The sequence below is a fragment of the Macaca fascicularis genome, chromosome 6 (assembly GCF_037993035.2).
Source record: "Macaca fascicularis isolate 582-1 chromosome 6, T2T-MFA8v1.1".
NCBI classification, from domain to species: domain Eukaryota; kingdom Metazoa; phylum Chordata; class Mammalia; order Primates; family Cercopithecidae; genus Macaca; species Macaca fascicularis.
In genome coordinates, this window is record NC_088380.1 from 67,859,563 (window position 1) to 67,880,545 (window position 20,983).

The following is a 20,983-nucleotide window of genomic DNA, read 5'->3' on the forward strand; positions in this document are numbered from 1 at the left end:
AGAAAGAGACTTTAAAAAAGGAGAGTCAGAGTCAGTTCCATTGTTTGAAGACAAGGACTTGTGTGGCTCCTCTTAAAAATGCTGGTTTTTAAATGGGGCTGATTTGCTCCTAGAGCTAGATTTATAAGAAATTTTCCATCAAGGAAGGCAGCCCAGTACAGGTATGGTAGAAATACAGGGGTATTCAGCCACTGTGCACTGGGAAAGTCATGCCAATTATTGTGGCTCTGTCTGTCCTGATTGGTCAGTTATCTCACCTTTAGAAATCATTAACAGGATGCCTAGAAAACTCCCATGTGTGGAATTTGAGAATATTTCTAAATAACTCATGAGACAAAAAATCATGAAAATTAGAAAAATAGGTGGAACTGAACAATAACAAAAATACTACATGTAAAAACTTGTAAGATGCTGCTAAAGCAGTTCCGGGAAAGAAATGTGTAGCTTTAGCTGCTTATAAAGAAAAAAGAAAGAATAAGGATGGTGAATGACTTAAGCATTCATCTTAAGAATTTAAGGGGAAGAAACAGTAAAATATGCCCAAAGTAAGTTGAAAGAAAGAAGTAATAATAGCAGAAATTAAGTACATAATAACTTAATAAAAAAGGCTCAACAAAGCCAGGATTATTCTTGGAAAAGACAAATGAACAAATCCCAGGTGAGATTAAGAGAAAAAAGTTTACCAAAATATTAGGAATGAAAATGTTGACATCATATCAGATGCCAGAGGCAATAAACAGATACTATGAGCTTGATGCCAAAAATACAGAAACTTTATCTAAAACTCCTAGAAAAATATAGTTATGAAAACAATAAAAAACTAATAATTCTATAATTATTAAGGAAATTGGATCTTATAATAATGCAAAGCAAGATGGTTTAACAAGTGCCTACCAAATACAACTATTCTAGAGTATGGAAAGGGAAAACTCTTCCATAGAAAATCATTTTATAAGATTAGCATAACCAGCCGGGCGCGGTGGCTCATGCCTGCAATCCCAGCACATTGGGAGGCTGAGGTGAGCGGATCACCTGAGGTCAGGAGTTCCAGACCAGTCTGGCCAACGTGGTGAAACCCCGTCTATACTAAAAATACAAAAATTAGCAAGGTGTGGTGGCACGTGCCTGTACTCCCAGCTATTCAAGAGGCTGAGGCAGGAGAATCACTTGAACCCGGGAGGCAGAGGTTGCAGTGAGCCGAGATCACACCGTCACACTCCAGCCTGGGCGACAGAACAAGACTGTCTCAAAAAAAAAAAAAAAAAAGGTATAACCATGATACCAAAATCGCGTACGATTGTTATGAGAGGCTGGCAGCAGTGGCTCACACCTGGAGTCCCAGCACTTTGGGAGGCTGATGCAGAGGGATTGCTTGAGACCAGAAGTTCAAGACCAGCCTGGTCAACATAGCGAGACCCTGTCTCTACAAAAAAATTAGCCAGGCATGGTAGTGCATGCCTGTAATCCTTGCTATTTGGCAGGCTGAAGCAGGAGGATCACAGGCTGTAGTGAGCCATGATCACACCACCATACTTCAGTCTGGGCACAGAGTGAGACTCCGAACTCTTAAAAAAAAAAAAAAAAAAAAAAAAAAAAAGTAGCTTTGAGAAAGGAAAATTGCTGGCCAGTATCAGTCTTAATTAATGATATAAAAATCCAGAACAAAACAGACAATGCAATTCCAATCGGAATCCCAACAGGTAGTGTTTCGTGATTATTGGTTTATATGATTTTTGGAACTTCACAAGCTGATTCTAAAGTTTATACAGACATGCAAAAGGCCAAGAAGATCAAAGAGACTCTTAAAGAACACTAAGGCAGGAGGACTTATTTTATATGGCAAGACTTAATAATAAGCAAAGCTATAATACTAAGTATAATTTTAGTTCAGGGATAAAGAAATAAACTCATGCGTGTATGCTTGAACTATGACACAGGTATTATTGCTGATAAGTAGAGGGGAAAGGGGATTTTCAGGAAATGGTCCTGGAAAGGAAATTGTGTTATACAAAAAATATCAAAATGCCAGTGGATTAAGGTCTCAAATATGAAAGGTTTTGTAAAATTTTATTTATTTATTTGAGTCAGAGTCTCGCTCTGTCACCCAGACTCGAGTGTAGAGGCATGATCTTGGCTCACTTCAACTTCTGCCTCCCGGGCTCAAGCAATTCTCCTGTCTCAGCCTCCCAAGTATCTGGAATTACAGACACCCACCACCACACCTGGCTAATTTTTTGTATTTTTAGTAGAGTTAGGGTTTCACCATGTTGGCCAGGCTGGTCTCAAACTCCTGATCTCAAGTGATCTGCCCACCTCAGCCACCTAAAGTGCTAGGATTACAGGCCTGAGCCACCACACCCGGCTTGTAAAACTTTAAAAGGTAAGAGACTGTTTTACGGATCTCAATCTTAGGAAAAATTTCATAATGTACAAAAAACAAAAAAAACCCATAATGGAAAAACAAATATTTGACTACATTAGAATCAAGAACTTAAATGCATCAAAAGGCACCATAGAGAACATGAAAAGATAAGCCACAACTTTGTAGAAAATATTTGTTATACATACAACAAAAGATTAATACCAAGAATATATATAGAATTCCTGTAGAGAAGTAGCCAAAAGAGAAAGGCCCCAACACTCAAGTCAGTACTCAAAAGGCCTGAATGGCTAACAAGCACAAAAATAGGCAAAACCTCATTAAATCAGAGAAATTAGAACCATATTTGATACATTAAATCTGACTAATATTAAGTGTTTTCATGAATGTCAAGTAATTGCTAGGGGGATTACAAATCATTTTAGATACTGTGTGTTAGGTCCATATTTCATTGCTATAAAGAAATACTTGAGAGTAGGTAATTTATAAAGAAAAGAGGTTTAATTGGCTTGTGGGTCTGCAGGCTTTGCAGGAAGCATGATGCTGGCATCTGCTCAGCCTCTGGGAAGGCCTCATGAAGGCTAAGGGGGAGCAGGAGCAAGAGAGGGAGATGCCACACACTTTTAAACAGCCAGAGAACAGAACTCACTGTCGTGAGGACAGCACTCATCACCAAGGGGATGGTACTAAACTTTCATGAGAAATCCACCCCAGTGATCTAGTCACCTCCATCATCCAATCATCTCCACAGGGCCCCACCTCCAATATAGGGATTACAGTTCCACATGAGATTTAGGCAGGGATGAATATACAAACTATCACACAGCTACTATAGATAGGAAACATCATGGCACTGAAGAGAAAGGTTTTATATATGTGGACTCAATTATTCTGTATTTCTTCTCTTATATATTCTAGAGAAATTATTGCACATTTGTACCAGTACACATATGTAAGAATGTCCATAGCATCATTGTTCCTAAATGCAGAAGCATAAAAACAACTCAAATGTCCGATAGTAGAATAGATAAAATGTATATTCATGCAATTAAATACTATATTGTAGTGAAAATAAGTTATATACATTTTATATATATGACATAAATGAATCACAAAAAATAGTCTTGAGCAAAAAAAAAAAAAACCACAAGTCTTAAAGTAGTGTTAATCCATGCATATGCAATTTAAAGAGAAGCAAACTTTAGATTTGTGAGTGTATGTTAAAACTATAAAGAAAAGCCAAAGTATGATTATCTCAAATGTGAGTGTGTTACATTTAAAGGTGATAAAACTATAAAGAAAAGACAAAGTATGATTATCTCAAATGCCAGGGTAGTTACTTTTAGTACTTTTTTTTTTTTTTTTTTTTTTGAGACGTAGTTTTGCTCTTTTTGTACGGGCTGGAGTGCAATGGTGCGATCTTGGCTTACTGCAACTTCTGCATCCCGGGATCAAGCAATTCTGCGTCAGCCTACTGAGTAGCTGGGATTACAGGCACGCACCACCATGCCCAGCTAATTTTTTGTACTTTTAGTAGAGACGGGGTTTCACCATGTTGGCCAGGCTGGTCTCAAATTCCTGATCTCTGGTGACCCACCTACCTCAGCCTTCCAAAGTGCTGGGATTGCAGGCGTGAGCCACCGCGCCTAGCAGTTGTTATCTTTCAGAGGGGAATGTATGGGGTTTCAAAAGTGTTTTTTAACCTAGCTGGTGGTAGTTACACAGGTGTTTGCTCTATTATTTTTTGTTAATGTAGAAGTATATGTGATATAATTCACAGTAAAGCAAATGGTGAAAGAGAGTCAAAGGGCAATGAGTTAGTGAAGATGGAGTACAGGAGTTTTCTCAGGTGGATCAGAGAAATGGGATGGTATTTGGAAGGCCACATGGAAAGATTGTTGCATTTTCTAAGGAAAGATATTTCCAGTCCTGATTAGTCTTATTAACATCTATGCATGATCCCTATTAACAACTGAGACTTGAGCATCTCATTGTTCTCCCCCTAGTGCCATCATTCTCCCAGTCATCCAGGCTTGAAACTTTGTTATGCCTATATGTTGTCACCATATCATGATTTTTTCCTTTGAAAATTTTTTCATGTATCTTATTATTGTTTCTCTTATTACTTAACACCTTTGTTAACAGGTGTTTACTATTTGACTTTTGAAATAAATCATTGGATGTCTTTGTTAAAAGAAAGAAAAAAATAAAAATTTTAAAAGAAAACAAATTATAAATTTGTATTTCAATTTAAAAAGAAGTACTTGAGTAGTTCAATGAAAAGCCATATATAAGACAATTAAAAAATATTTAAAGGCATATTGGGCAAAGTTGGTTTTTAAAAGGACAATAACATTTTTTAGAGACGTCTTTTGGTGCAAATAAAAGCCCCATGCTGCATTGGTATTGTAGGTAGTGTAGATGGTTCTAGTTATCTGATTAATTGGCAAAAAGCAAATGCTTAAGATAACTGTTTATTCATTTCTTATTGCTGGAATTTAATATTCACTTCTTGTTGGATGAGTAAACTGGATTATGGTAAAGATAAGGCAACATAATTCTCAGTTCTGCCCTGCTCAACTTCTAGAGTTTAGTCTTAGATCAGATGCTTTTGACTCTGCAAACTTGTGATTTAAGGCTTTCTGGATTTGTGCACTGCTGGTTGAGGTCATAGAGTTTCCAATATTGAGAAGACTGCTGATACTGGATGTTATCTCCTTGATTTTTTTTTTTTTCTTTTTTTTTTTTCCTTTTTTTTTGGAGACAGGATCTCACTCTTGCCCAAGCTGGAGTGCAGTGGCACAATCATGGCTCACTGCAACCTTGATCTCCTGGGCTGAAGCAGTCCTCCTACCTCAGCCTCCCAGGTAGCTGTGGCTATAGGTGGACACCACCACGCCCTGTTGATTTTTACATTTTTTTCATAGAGTTGAGGTCTCGCTATGTTGCCAACCTGGTCTCAAACTCCTGGGCTCAAGCCATCCTCCTACTTCTGCCTCCCAAAGTGCTGGGATTACAGGTGTGAGCCACTGTGCCTGGCCTCCTTGATTTTCTTTATCCTCTCATTGCCAATCTCTCTAGGCTGTCTTTGGAAATTGAGGTCCATGTGAATTTGTGACCTGTATTCCTGGTATGTGTTTTGCTCCACTGGCCCACCTGTTTTTTGTACACCTAGTTATGGTACATTAAGTCACTCCTTGCCCGGAAGGGTGGGAATATCTTGGTAGATGCCCAACAATAAGAATGGTTGTGTTGGTCTTGCCTTTAGGAATATGCACATATTTTTCCCCCATTCTCATTATTGTGGTAATTCTACTGGTAATTGCATGGAGATCCACCCTGGTAACTCATTTCTTTTTTCTTTTTTTTCCAACTAGATTTGATAGCTAGGTGTGTCATTTCTTTAACCTCAACCACAGCCTCTTCAATTCCTTCATTTCCTCTTCATATTCTTCACAATAGTCTGATATTCAAATGCATCTTCCTTAGGCTGAAATACTTCCTTCCTTTCTGTTGATAAAACCATATCAATGTTTTATTAAACTCTTACTTTCTCCAAAACCTTTGTTGCTATAATCATCTTGTCCCCACTAGTGGGTATTAGTATGTTGTGGGGCTGCCACGGGCGGTTGGGGAAAGGATGGCTGCCAGGTCTCAGCCTCGCTATTCATGTTGTAGAGATGGTGATTGATGCAGGGCTTGATGCAGCAGTGGTAGGCTCCTCCCAGATTGTGATGGTGACTGGGCTGCTTATGGCTCTCTGGGGTTCACTCTTCATTTCCACCACCAATTAAACTCATCCTCTTTTTCATATGCTGTGGCAGCCATGCAGGTGCACTGCTTAAATGTCTCTCTAAGAAAGAATTCCAGTTTCAGGGAATGCAGTTAGCTGACAACGTGCAGTTGTTAGTACCTTCAGGGCCTTTGGGTTTGGGGTTGAGAACTTGAATTTCCTGGGAAATCCACAGCCAGTGATAGAGCATGGCATGGGTAATAGGACATATCCATTTTGGCTCAGTGCAGGACTCCTCTAATGGGCAGTCTTGCTCTGAAGCACCCTACAGGGTTGACCAAGACTTTGTTAGATCTGCATCAAGGTCTGAGACTTTCTCTGCTCAGTCCTGCTTCATAGCCACTTCCTTCCTAGGTTTCAAATCTGTGTCATGGTCTGAAAGTTTTCAATTTTTTTTTTTTTTAATTTTAATCTTTTTTTTTTTTTTTGAAGCAGAGTCTTGCTCCGTCACCCAGGCTGAGGGCAGTGGAGCGATCTTGGTTCACTGCAACCTCTACCTCCTGGGTTTAAGCCGTTCTCCTGCCTCAGCCTCCTGAGTAGCTGGGATTACAGGTGCCCACCACCACACCCAGATAATTTTTGTATTTTTAGTAGAGACTGGATTTCACCATGTTGGCCAGGCTGGTGTCGAACCCCTGACCTCAAGTGATCTGCCGACCTCAAGTGATCTGCCCACCTCAACCTCCCAAAGTGTTGGGATTACAGGCGTGAGCCACCTGGACCTGGCCTGGTCTGAAAGTTTTCTGTGCCCAGTCCTCTTTCCTCCCCACTTTTATCTTGAGCAATAAACCTCTTGTACTTCCAACTCTCTCATCTGCTTCTTAGAGGACTCTAAATGACACATATCGCTTCCACTGGTTGTTTACCTAATTTATCTCTAAAACTGAAGTAAGGATTATCTAATTTCCCTTTTTTAACTCCCTTTTGACTCCTCCCAGTATTTTTTTAGGTCATCAATTTCACCCACCCCCAGCACCTGCATCTCCTCTAATACCCATCTATATTAGTAAAAGGCACCACTGTTTACTTAGTTGCATTTACATTTTTCACATTTAAGTTTGTGACCCATCTTTTGGGGAAGCCGGGGGAATGGAGTTGGTATTGTGAGAGATGGGAATCAGACAGTTTAAAAGGAGTGACTTTAGTAAGGCATGAATGAGGTCACAGGTAATGCGGGTCAGATCATGTGGGACTTTGTTATGTCATTAATTGGCCATTGAAAGGACTTTAGCTTCTACTCTGTGTGAGATGGGGGATGGGGAGTCATTGGAAGGTTTTGAGCAAAGGAGTAGTATCTCACTTACTTTTTACCAGGGACATTTTGGCTGCTCTGGAGAATAGACAGAGGGCAGATAAGTTGGAAGCAGGAAGACTAGTTGGGAGAGTATCACAGTAATCTTAAGTACAAGGCATTGGTAGCTTGCACCAAGGTGATAACAGTGAAGTTGTTAAGAATTGGCTCATTATCTGGGGGCAAGACTCAAGCAATGTCATTTTATTTTGTAAAAGCTCCCTAGGAGTTTCTGGTACACATGAGGGTTGAGAATTTGTGCTACCGTTTATACATTTTTATAGGAATGCCTGGACTTAAGACATATAGACATCTTCATCAGCTTAATTGAAGTGGGTAGAGAAGCATAGTGATTAATAGCAAGTACTTTTATATCTGACCCAGGTTTAGATCCGTGCTACTTATTCACTGTAACTTTGAGCTTTATTTTTTCATCTTTAAATGCAGATACCTACTTTGTAGGTATATTTGTTATGATTAAATGAACGAATGTGAATTAAATGAGCTAGTATCTGACATATTCATGCTTAAAAAGTAGTAGCTTAAAGAAATCTGACGCATGAAATGATAAAAATTTTAGGATTGATGATGCTCAGTGTTGTTGAGGATGTGGAGGAATAGGTCCCACTGTTGGTGAGAATGTATACAAAGGGCAGTTTAGGAATATCTATCAAAATTTCAATTTTCGCGACCCACTAATTCTCCTTTTGAAATTTTATTTGTGGAAACATTCACACCTATGTTCAGACATTCAGTGCAGCATCTTAGAATAGCAAACAGTTAGAAATAATACTCCTAATAAAGGAATAAATTGGATGTATTCATTTATGGAATGCTTTGTGGTTATGAAAAATAATAGGTAGGTCCATACATACTGTCATGGAAAGATCACTAGTATGTATTTTAGTTTTTTGTTTTTTTTGAAAGCAACACCAGTGTATCATTTGAGAGTACTTAACATCCTATTTGAAATCTATAAGATTATGTTCATTTATCACTTATATGGATTTTTATATGAGCTCATATAAAAGGTAGGCCAAAGGCCAGGCATGGTGGCTCACGCCTGTAGTCCCAGCACTTGTGGAGGCCAAGGTGGGCAGATCGCTTGAGACCAGGAGTTTGAGATCAGCCTGGCCAACATGGAGAAACCCTGTCCTCTACTAAAAATACAAAATTTAGCCAGGGCCAGGTGTGGTGGCTCACGCCTGTAATCCCAGCACTTTGGGAGGCCGAGGAGGGTGGACTACTTGAGGTCAGGAGTTCGAGACTAGCCTGGCCAATGTGGTAAAACCCCATCTCTACTAAAAATACAAAAATTAGCCTGGTGTGGTGGCATGTGCCTGTAATCCCAGCTACTTGGGAGACTGAGGCAGGAGAATTGCTTGAACCCCAGAGGCGGAGGTTGTCATGAGCTGAGATTGCTCTACTGCACTCCAGCATGGGTGACAGAGCAAGACTCTGTCTCAAAAAAAAAAAAAAAGAAAAAGAAAAAGAAAAAAACCAGGCATGATGGTGCACACCTATAATCCCAGCTGCTATTTGGGAGGCTGAGGCATGAGAATTGCTTGAGACTCTGTCTCAAAAAAAAAGAAAAAAAGAAAAAAGAAAAGGTAGGTTGTGCACAGTGACTCACGCCTGTAATCCCAGCACTTTGGCAGACCAAGGCAGGTGGATTCCCTGAGCCCAGGAGTTTGAGACCAGCCTGGGCAACATAGCAAGACCCTGTCTCTGTTAAAAATGAGATAAAATAAAATAGAAAAGAAAAGAAAAAGCAGTGATGTCATAAACAATAATACTTATAATATTATAATATTATAATACTTATAATACTTATCAAATTATTATAGTGCCCATGTTTTAACAGTATTGAATGCCTTATAATAACATTGTTTGTTTTCTGTACTATATATCTGTTTTTAGATATTTAAAGAGCTATAAATTATCTTAAGGTAAATTATAGATGCCCTCAAGGATTTCTGTTAGGAAATATTGAAGATGCAGATATATTGCATAGTTTCTGTCTCTATTTGACTAATAACCAAATGGATAGGTAAGATGAAAACAGATGAAATAAATTTTTTAAAAAGTATTTTATATAAGTATATATTCTGTTAATATGCTTCTAGGAATTTGTCCTAGGCAAATAATCCGACAAGTACATAATGACAAATATGCAATAGTATTCATTGCAGTGTTTATAATAATAATAAATTGCACATAACCTAAGTGATAAGTATTAATTTATGATAATGAAATATTATGTAATAATTAAAAATAATTATTTAGATCTATAGTTACTAACAGATAAAACCTACAATCTACTAAAAAGGGAAAATAAGTTTAATATATTATATATAATATCTTCTCTTTACAGATTATAAGACTAGAGTAGTCAGGGAAAGTAAAGAATAGAATAGATTTGGATAGATAACATGTAGAAGAGGACATTTTAAATGAGCACTTCCCAACCTTTTTGGACTCACATTTCTTAATTTTAAAATTTTATCAATTTGCATTGTAAATGGTAAAATGGTTTTTAAGTAAAAAGTATTTTATGTCAGTATAATACTTAAAACTGCTTTCTGAGCCAGGCGCAGTAGCTCATGCCTGTAATCCCATCCCTTTGGGAGCCCGAGGTGGGTGGATCACTTGAGGCCAGGATTTCGATACCAGCCTGTGCGATATGGTGAAACCCTGTCTCTACTAAAGATACAAAAATTAGCTGAGCATGGTGGCGTATGGCTGTAATCTCAGCTACTTGGGAGGCTGAGGCACAAGAATCACTTGAATCCAGGAGGCGGAGGTTGCAGTGAGCCAAGATTGCATCTGCACTATAGCTTGGGTAACAGAGCGAGACTGTCTCAGGAAAAAAATTTTTTTTTGCTTTGTAAATTTTTGTTCTTTGTTGTATAGAATCATTTTTGGCTCATAGTAAGGAAACTTTCTAATGTTTAGAACTGTTTAACAGTTTAAGATTTCAGGCATTGTATGTCACTGTGTGACCATTTATCATATATGCTGAAAATAAACTTTAGGTCTTATCTAATTTACTGATTTATTGGACTTGACAAGTAGCAAATTGATTTACAGCCCCATGGACAAAGTTTATTCCCTGCGCCTGAGGGTCTGTGGAAATCTCTCATAAAGAAAAGTAGTGTCATTTTTTTTTTAATTTCCAAGTTATAAAATTTTATTTCACAGTGTTTAGGAATGCCATAATTTGTGGCATTTTAAAGGTGTATACTTTATTTCCACGTAGGCCGAATACATCAAGCAATGGTAACATCTTTAAATGAAGATAATGAAAGTGTAACTGTTGAATGGATAGAAAATGGAGATACAAAAGGCAAAGAGGTAAGATCACTGGGTTAAATTTTATTCCTAGTCCTGCAATCAAGATTCTGAATGTAAAACCAGAAAGTACATAATGCATATATTTTTATTATTCCTTTAAAACTTTGAAATGATTAAAAATTTTCACTTAAAGGTAGATTCCTCCTGTATCTCTTATGTGATTGCACATATCAATCTTAATTATTTGATAAAAATATACTATTCTTTAAGTCTAGCTCACACAGTTTGAAAATGTGCTATAATATTTAATTATGTGGTTCTATTGGTCACTGTGTTGTTAGCAATTCATAGAGTCAATGAATTTGAAAATGATATTTTGAGAGAAATTCTTTAAATTTGGGGATTATAATTCTAAATCATTTGTAAGGCTAAGGGATTGTATTCTTTTTTTTTGTTTGTTTTTGAGACAGGGTCTCACTTTGTCACCCAGGCTGGAGTGCAGTGGCATGATCACAGCTTACTGCAGCCTTGACCTCCTGGGCTCAAGTGACCCTCCAACCTGTCTCCAGAGTAGCTGGGACTACAGGTGTATACCACCACACCTGGCTAATTTTTGTATTTTTTGTAGAGATGGGGTTTCACCCATGTTGCCCAGGCTGGTCTCAGACCCCTAGGCTCAAGTGATCTGCCCACCTTGACCTCCCAAAGTGCTAAGATTACAGGCATGAGCCACTGCACGCAGCTGAGGTACTGTATTCATTAGGCTATAGTAATTTAAGAATTATTTACTGTGTCAATTTATTTGAAAAATAAAAGGTTAATTGTCAGAATATATTGTCAAAAGACTATGTGTGTGTGTTGTGAACAGATTGACCTGGAGAGCATCTTTTCACTTAACCCTGACCTTGTTCCTGATGAAGAAATTGAACCCAGTCCAGAAACACCTCCGCCTCCAGCATCTTCAACCAAAGTAAACAAAATTGTAAAGGTTAGTGATGAAAATTCAGAGTGCAGGACACTGGGAGTGGGGGTGGTGGGGGGGTGTAGATGTGTATGTATTCTAGTTTGAAATTGGTAGGCTTTGAAGAGTTTAAGAATTGATTAATTTGCTTTTTCTGCCATCCATATTCATGTACATACATACATATTTTCAAGGATTAAGGTTGTCTAATTCACAATTATGACAATCACTGGATAAGGTCTTAGAAATTTCTCACCTAATTAGGATTTTTCCTGAGACTAAGTTTCTCAGGAGATATACATCAAAACCATTTGCTTGGTGTTTGTTAAATGAATACATATGACTTTGACAAAGGCATAATAGCTATTTCTTAGGAATAATAACTACCAACTCTGATAGTCTTTTGAAATTATAATTCTGCTATTTGTTTCTTAGAGAAAGATGGGAAATGATACTGTAGTTCACTTCTATATTGTCTGTCATGATATACCTTAAAACTGTGCTAAATCCTCCCTGGCAGTTTTATCTTCATAAAAATTAAAAGCACATTATTCTTACGGCTTTTAAAGATAATTCTCCTTCCTTTCTCTCAAGATCTTTCAGTATTAAATTTTTGTTTCAAAATACAACTCTTTTTAAAACAGGTAGTATTGCAAAGTTGTTGAATCTGCAGTTCTTTGTATTCATTTCAACAAGCATTTGTGGTTTTGTTTTTTTGTTTTTTTACACTGTGCCAAATACTATGCTGGACAAAATACAAAGATGAATGATGATATGGCTTTCAGCCTGTAGGAACTTGATATCTTTCAGGGAGGACATAGATAAGCATCTAAATATAGTATGATAGAAGCAACAAAACCTTGTTTTGTAAACTATGCAGATGAACATAAGGCATATTTTCAACTCATGAGTTTAATCATATTGAGAGTCACCACTTAGAGGTTATTTGCTACCACTTACAAATGGGTTGTTTTTTATATTCATCTTCAAAATAAAGGATCTTCACTGGAGGATCTTTATAGTTTATTCTTCCTGGTATATCATTAACAACCTTTACTGTACATTAGAATTACCTGGAATAGAATAAATCAGTATATTTTTAAAATAAATATTTACTATTAATGCTATCAATATTCAAGTTCCTTTATATATTTTCCTCTATCCTCCAAAAATATTCAGGAATTAATATGAGCCAGGCACTGATCTAAGGACTTTCTTCACAACGACCTATGAGGTCATTACTACTGCTATTCCTGTTTCATTGATGAGAAAACTGAAACAAAGAGCGGTTAAGTAGCTTCACAATAATATGTGTTTTAATCATCATACTATGCTGCTAAAACCATGTAATAAATGTCATTTCTGAATAAGAGGGGGTAAAACAATAAATATTTATTTTTATAAGTATTAAAAAGTATTTTTAAAGTATTAAAATAAACCAATATTTTTTAAAATACTGATTTATGGGCCCCACTCCCAGAGATTCAGTTTTATTTTACCTAAAGGGAGGCACTGGCATCAGTGTCCTTTTAATAGTACTCATCTGATTTGAATGTGTAGCCAAGGTTAAAACAACTACGTTATTTGATATCTTTTTTGAGGTGAATAAAAGGAAGCCTTCATGAATAAATTAGAGGACCAAAAGTTTGCTGCCTTAATCTGTACAGTGTCCAAGTCTTAGAAACTCTTATGAAAACTTTTTAGGATAACTTACAATGTACATTTTATAGTATTCTGATATTTCAGTTTAACAAGGGGTTCTAAGCTGTCTAGAACTAATATTTTATGAATTACCCCCTCTTATTCAGAAATGACATTTATTACATGGTTTTAGCTGCATAGTATGATGATTATTGTGAAGCTACTTAACCTTTCTTTGTTTCAGTTTCCCCATCGATGAAATGGGACTAGCAGTAGTAATGACCTTATAGGTTGTTGTGAAGAAAGTCCTTAGATCAGTGCCTGGCTCATATTAATTCCTGAATATTTCTAGAGGGTAGGGGAAAATATATAAAGGAACTTGAATATTGATAGCATTAATAGTAATTCATTAAGATTATAGTTTTTCTTCATTTTGTTTTATATTCTTACATATCTGCCTACTTTTGTTTAATTGAAAGCAACTCAGATCATGATACATATGAGGAAAATATAATGAGCATTTTTTCCTTTCATAGAATCGACGGACTGTGGCTTCCATTAAGAATGACCCTCCTCCAAGAGATAATAGAGGTAAAGTAAAATTTTATCTCTTAATTTTGGCTTTTGGCTTCTTAGTATGTTCCTGACGAGGTAAATCAAAAGTAAACATTACCCTTGATGTTGGTATTTATGTAAATTTTACCTGGTTAATTTTAAGAGGGTTTTTTTTTTTTTTTGGCAGGGGGGTGTTTGTTTGTTTTGTTTTGTTTTTTGAGCAGGGTCTTGCTCTCTCACCCAGTCTGGAGTACAGTGGCATGAACACAGCTCACTATAGCCTTGACCTCCCAGGGTCAAATGATCCTCTTACCTCAGCCTCACATGTAGCTGGGACCACAAGCGTGTGCCACCATGCCCAACTAATTTTTTTGATTTTTTTGTAGAGATAGCCTTTCCATGTTACCTAGGCTGGTCTTGAACTCCTGGGCTGAAGTGATCCTCCTGACTTGGCCTCCCAAAGTGTTGGAATTACAGGCGTGAGCCACCGTGCCCAGCCTGGTGTCTCCTTGATTTCCTAATACAATATACCAATAATACTAAAAAATGATTTTGTCCGGGTGTGATGGCTCAGGCCTGTAATTCCCACACTTTGGGAGGCTGAAGCGGGTGGATCACCTGAGGTCAATAGTTCGAGATCCCCCTGGGCCAACATGGTGAAACCCCGTCTCTACTGAAAATACAAAAAATTAGCCAGGCGTGGTGGCGGTGCCTGTAATCCTAGCTACTCGTGAGGCTGAGACAGGAGAATTGCTTGAACCCGAGTGGCAGAGGTTGCAGTAAGCCGAGATCACACAACTGCACTCCAGCCTGGGCGACAGAGTGAGATTCCATCTCCAAAAAAAGAAAAATGATTTTTAAAATGTATGGGATGATGGCTGGGCACGGTGGCTCCTTCCTGAAATCCCAACACTTTGAGAGGCCGAGGCAGGTGGATAACCTGAGGTCAGGAGCTCAAGACCAGCCTGGCCAACATGGTGAAACTCCGTCTATAATAAAATACAAAAACTAGCCAAGTGTGGTGGTATATACCTGTAATCTCAGCTACTCAGGAGGCTGAGGCAGGAGGATCACTTGAACCCAGGAGGTGGAGGTTGCAATGAGCCAAGATTGTATCACTGCACTCCAGCCTGGGCAGTAGAGTGAGACCCTGTCTCAATAAATAAATAAATAAATAAATAGATAAATAAATAAATAAATAAAAATAAAATGGATGGGATGAATATGAAACTATGAAATGCAATTTTTAATTCATCTTATTTACTAAATAATTTTGCAAATTCGAGAAGAATATCATGAGAAAGAAAGGAATGGGGAAAGAGTCAATTAGTTGGCTGATTTCACTAGCTGAAGAAAAGTTGAACACACATAAAAATTGTGTGGTTAACTGAAGTCTCCCATATATTTTCAGCCAGGACATGAAAAGCATAGTGAATTTATTTTCTGCTGTTTAGTGGTTCAGAATTGTCTTTTCTGGCAGTATTCTTTCTCTGTGTGTGTGGATGGTAGACCAGGATGGACAGAAGTATTAAAATGAGAGGCTGAAAGTAGAGGGACAGTCCTTCATTTAAACACTATCTTTTGAGTCTTATGTACATTTATATTTCTTGTAAAATTTGATATTTATATTTAATTTTATATTCTTTTTTCTACTTGTATAGTGTCCACATTGAGAAATTCTCTGCTGAAGATTTGCATATTTGAGGAGCAAAGAGTGGGATTTGGAATATAGGGAGGGTTGAAGAATTCTAAGTTTTTACTGTCTGTATATATTTGATTAGTGTAAATTTTAAAAAATGAGAATACATGTAAAATTTATATTTTGCTGGGAGTGGTGGTTCACGCCTTTAATCCCATCACATTGGGAGGCCGACGTGGGTAGATCACCTGAGGTCAAGAGTTTGAGGCCAGCCTGACGAATATGGTGAATCCCCGTCTCTACTAAAATTACAAAAATGAACCGGGCCTAGTGGCGTGCGCCTGTAGTTCCAGCTACTCGGGAGGCTGAGGCAGGAGAATCACTTGAACCCGGGAGGTGGAGGTTGCAGTGAACCGAGATTGCACCACTGCACTCCAAACAGGGTGACAGAGCGAGACTCCATCTCAAAAAAAAATTTATATTTTGCACACATATTTTAGGAGGATTTCTTTGCAGTTTAAAGTTTTAAGACATGGAGCAGTTTATATATACATATATATGTATATTTTGTTTTCTTCACATATATATTTTAAAGGATTATTAAAAATCAAGGCCGGGCGCGGTGGCTCAAGCCTGTAATCCCAGCACTTTGGGAGGCCGAGGCGGATCACAAGGTCAGGAGATCGAGACCACAGTGAAACCCCGTCTCTACTAAAAATACAAAAAATTAGCCGGGCGCGGTGGCGGGCGCCTGTAGTCCCAGCCACTCAGGAGGCTGAGGCAGGAGAATGGCGGGAACCCAGGAGGCGGAGCTTGCAGTGAGCCGAGATCGCGCCACTGCACTCCAGCCTGGGCAACAGCGTGAGACTCCGTCTCAAAAAAAAAAAAAAAAAAAAAATCAAGCTTGGCTTTGGTTTTTATGTAAATTATTTAGATTGAATTTTGTAGCTAAAATTACATTGGTGAAAGCTAGGTCTGCACATATTACTTTGAAAGCCTCTTAGCTTATGTCAGTTTATTGAACAGAATTATAAACTGTATTATATTTTACATATATAAATAGAAAACTTGGCAACTTACTAATGTAACTTTTAAGGATCAGATTTTTGGGGATATCTCTTCCTTTTACTAAGGTTATTTTTACTAATTTTCTATCCTGAATTAAATTTTTTTTTTCTTACAGTGGTTGGTTCAGCACGTGCACGGCCCAGTCAATTTCCTGAACAGTCTTCCTCTGCACAACAGAATGGTAGTGTTTCAGATATATCTCCAGTTCAAGCTGCAAAAAAGGAATTTGGACCCCCTTGTATGTAAATTATGTATCAAGGATTTAGTCATTTTAGGCATACATGTATTCTCTCTTGGTCATCCTTTTTAAATCCTCAAAGAGTAAACAGTCTAAATACAAGCTTGATTGCAGATTTCATTTTACCACTGTGGAAAATTTAACTTCTTTTTATTAGTTTAGTCTGTTAATTGGATTTTTTAAAGTATATTTTGGAGCAAAAATTTTTTTGTGAAATTATAGCAATGTTTCAGTTTGAGTTTAAAATTCTGGTCAGATGATAATTTGTCAGATGTTACAGAAGAAAGTCTTGTGCTCCTTGATTCTTTGAATTCAAAAATGTATGTTTCTAAACCAAGAGATGACATGTATCAATATGTTTGAGTCATTTTTCTGGACTCTCATCTGTACATTGTCCTATTTTAGTTTTGGTAAAGCAGTTCATTAAGTAAAGCTCACATAGTTGTTATAGGCATGCTTTGTCACTGTGTACCTTTTGTGTGTGTGTGGTGAAGTTATACATAAAAAAATATAATATTAGTACTCTAAAAAAGAAAACTATACTTCTACAGCTCATGTTGTCTTTTCAGCACGTAGAAAATCTAATTGTGTGAAAGAAGTAGAAAAACTGCAAGAAAAACGAGAAAAAAGGAGATTGCAACAGCAAGAACTTAGAGAAAAAAGAGCCCAGGTTCGTAACATAAACATATATTTTGTTTATATACTAACCAGCGATTAGATTGTATCAGTGAAGGTAATTGATGTGACAAAAATAAGGCATTTTTTTGGAGAATTTTAAGAATTCCTTAAATTGATATTGAGGAATAATATAAACTCATGTGAAAATAAGTTACCATAACACGTTTTTACTGTATTGTTCTTTTCATGTTTTATGGGTATGTGTTAACGCTAAAATTTGTTCCGTTAAGAAAAAGCCATTGTGTTACAGAATTCTAATGTGTATAGCATTACATTTAAGAATTTTTATTTTATTTTATTTTATTTTATTTTTTTTTTTTTTTTTGAGACAGAGTCTCGCTCTGTCGCCCAGGCTGGGGTGCAGTGGCCGGATCTCAGCTCACTGCAAGCTCCGCCTCCCGGGTTCACGCCATTCTCCTGCCTCAGCCTCCCGAGTAGCTGGGACTACAGGCGCCCGCCACCTCGCCCGGCTAGTTTTTTGTATTTTTTAGTAGAGACGGGGTTTCACCGTGTTAGCCAGGATGGTCTCGATCTCCTGACCTCGTGATCCGCCCGTCTCGGCCTCCCAAAGTGCTGGAATTACAGGCGTGAGCCACCGCGCCTGGCCAGAATTTTTATTTTAAAAAGACCTAAAAATACATTGGGAAAAATATCTAGTTAAAGTGCATGATTAAACTATAAATTTTATTACTGTTTTTGTATGGTTAATAAGTTCACATGTCTTAGTGAAACAGGGGAAATTCCTTGTGTTTTGATTTATGCCACATATGAAGAGTGGATCTATCTCTATTATGTCCCCCTCGGGGTCCCTTCAGATGGTAGCAAGACTGCTTAATAGCAGTGGGAAAATTGCACAGAGAACTGGTCTTTTGCCCTTCTACAGGTCTTTACATGTTAGACATTTTGTTATTATACATATAACTCCACCATTGTGCTTGTATGGCATCTATTACATTCTCAGAACTACTCTTCTCTAATAAAACATCAGGATTATTTATTTACTAGTATGTTCAAATGCCCTTAATCATGTGAAACTACCAGTTCAGATGTTGTGTTGTAGAATTGTGGACCTAGTATTATATCCAACCTGAATGGATCAGCTTTTATCTGAAAGTGACCTGAGAATGACCAATTGGGTTTTGAAATAAATAATAAAACAGATTATCTACTAATACTTAGCATAGATGCCACCTGGTGTTTCCTGTGGGTACTTCATAATACTTACACATCTCTCTGTGATCTCTTAATTCTCACTTCACAGTCTGCTTCTCAGTTGACATAGGTGGTATTATTTCCTAGAAGAAGGTTAATTTAAAGTTTCAGTAACAGTTTGTAATTTAGTTGCATTCAAAAAAAAATCTGAATATGATGTATAAAAAATGTGACTTCTTAGAATGATTAATAATTTATTGTTTAAGGCTAGGAGAGGCTGTTGACTATTGCTATTTGTATCTTAATCTGAATTTTCTGTTTTGAAGCCAAATAAATTGTAGTTGGCATTCAAAAATTTGAATTTTAAAGATTTTTTAAAAATGATCTTGGCTTCTGATTCCTTTAGTTCTATGTTCTGTCGATTTGGGGGCAGTTTTGTTATTACTTAGTATTTTTTAGAGGGTCAGCAAATATAGAAAATGAAGACAAATGAATCTGTATTTATACTTTGCTGAAACACTGGATTAAATTAGAAGATAAATCTGCTTAAATGAATTTTCCTAGAATTTCAGCTTTTCTAGAGTTATTTGCCAGTGGTTAACATGAGCATTATTTCTCTGTTGCTCCATTTTATAGAATAATTAAGGTATATGTATAACAGGTGGATTTTTGAAATAGGTAAATGGTAACTTCAATGAAGAGTCTTTAATTTGGAGTTAACAGAATGCATATAGACTAAGAGAACTGTGTTTGTAATATGAAAGTGGTTCAGAGCTGATTATGAAACCACAACTGTGAAACTATATCATATCATCAGTTGGAGTTTAGGCTTGGTTATGACAAATGGCACAATTTAATTTTCAAGCCAAATATAAATGCAAAAAATACATTATTATATTTATAATGGTGAATTCTCTCTGTCTTCTAATAGGACGTTGATGCTACGAACCCAAATTATGAAATTATGTGTATGATCAGAGACTTTAGAGGAAGTTTGGATTATAGACCATTAACAACAGCAGATCCTGTAAGATTCTTTGCAAACCATTATTCTGGAACTTTTTATGCTTCAAATAAAAACATGTATTTGACACTTGCTAAATTCATACTGTATTCAGCTATGTAGTTTTTCCTTTCCTTATGGGTGCTCATTCACCATATTTTAAGAAAAGTAATTATCCACATTAATGCTCGTTTTCCATAATTTAGTATATGAGATATGCTGCCTATAGTGATGTCCTTCTCAAAGCAAAACCTCCCTGTCTTTGGAAGGGCAGAGCAACACTTAAAGGAGTGATAGCAGAAGACTCACTTTCCTTTCTGGCTATGAATTATACTTTGATCTCAGTTCCAAGTTTATCTTTGTCTTGGGCTATAGATCCCACCATCATTTCTAATTTACTGTTGGTAATTTGTTAGTTTTAAATGTTACTCTGGCTTTTAACGATAAGTGATGGTTGTTGAGGGCTGCAGTGGACCAGAAATCTAGAACTGGAAAAAATCCTCTGCTCTTATTACTCCACCCCCTTGCTGTTGATGAATGAGAATTCATTGGACAGGGAATGCTTTTTTTTTTTTTTTTTTTTTTTTTTTTTTTTGAGACGGAGTCTTGCGCTGTTGCCCAGGCTGGAGTGCAATGGTGTGCAATGGTGTGATCTCCACCTGCCGGTTCAAGCGATTCTCCTGTCTCACCCTCCCGAGTAGCTGGGACTACAGGCATCTGCCACCACACCCAGCTAATTTTTGTATTTTTAGTAAAAACGGGGTTTCACCCTTTTGGTCAGGCTGGTCTCAAACTCCTGACCTCAGATGATCCACCCGCCTTCGCCTCCCAAAGTGCTGGGATTACAGGCGTGAGCCACAGCTCCCAGCCAGGAATGCTTTTATAACTAATTGGTACTTGAAAAAATAATCTATCTGACATAAGCATATACAGAATGTGTTAGTTACAAAAAAGACATTTGTGTTAGATAGATGTATTATATAGAATTGTTGATAGTACTTGTATCCCACATATTTTAGGCCTTGCTATTCCTTCATGTATTTCACTTACTACACGGGAGCTCACCCTTTAGGACAGGAATTGGCAAACGTTTTCTGCAAGGGTCTTTGGCTTTGGAACTATATGGTCTTTGTCACAATTACTGAACTCTGCCATTGTATTGTAAAAGCAACCATACACAATACATAAATGATGGGTATGACATTTGTTTCAATCAATGTGTGTCAGTAAAACTTTGCAGAAGAAGTAGGTAGTAGCTAAATTAGGCCCACAGGCCATAGTGTACCAATC

The 20,983-nt window shown here is 37.2% G+C and overlaps 1 protein-coding gene across 8 annotated transcripts in view; it reads left to right on the forward strand.

The window, feature by feature from the left end:
- KIF2A (kinesin family member 2A) overlaps positions 1–20,983 on the forward strand; it is an 82,055-nt gene that overhangs the window by 30,902 nt on the left and 30,170 nt on the right. For 5 of the 8 annotated variants that reach the window (XM_045393754.3, XM_005556977.5, XM_005556979.5 and 2 more), the window contains exons 2-7: positions 10,724–10,818; positions 11,627–11,746; positions 13,897–13,951; positions 16,738–16,860; positions 17,430–17,530; positions 19,622–19,717. In XM_045393754.3, the coding sequence (XP_045249689.1) occupies positions 10,741–10,818; positions 11,627–11,746; positions 13,897–13,951; positions 16,738–16,860; positions 17,430–17,530; positions 19,622–19,717 (573 nt within the window). In that variant the 5' untranslated portion in view covers positions 10,724–10,740. The remainder of the gene's footprint in view (positions 1–10,723; positions 10,819–11,626; positions 11,747–13,896; positions 13,952–16,737; positions 16,861–17,429; positions 17,531–19,621; positions 19,718–20,983) is intronic. The other 3 variants (XM_073993501.1, XM_005556978.5, XM_005556980.5) reach the window with 1 other exon arrangement.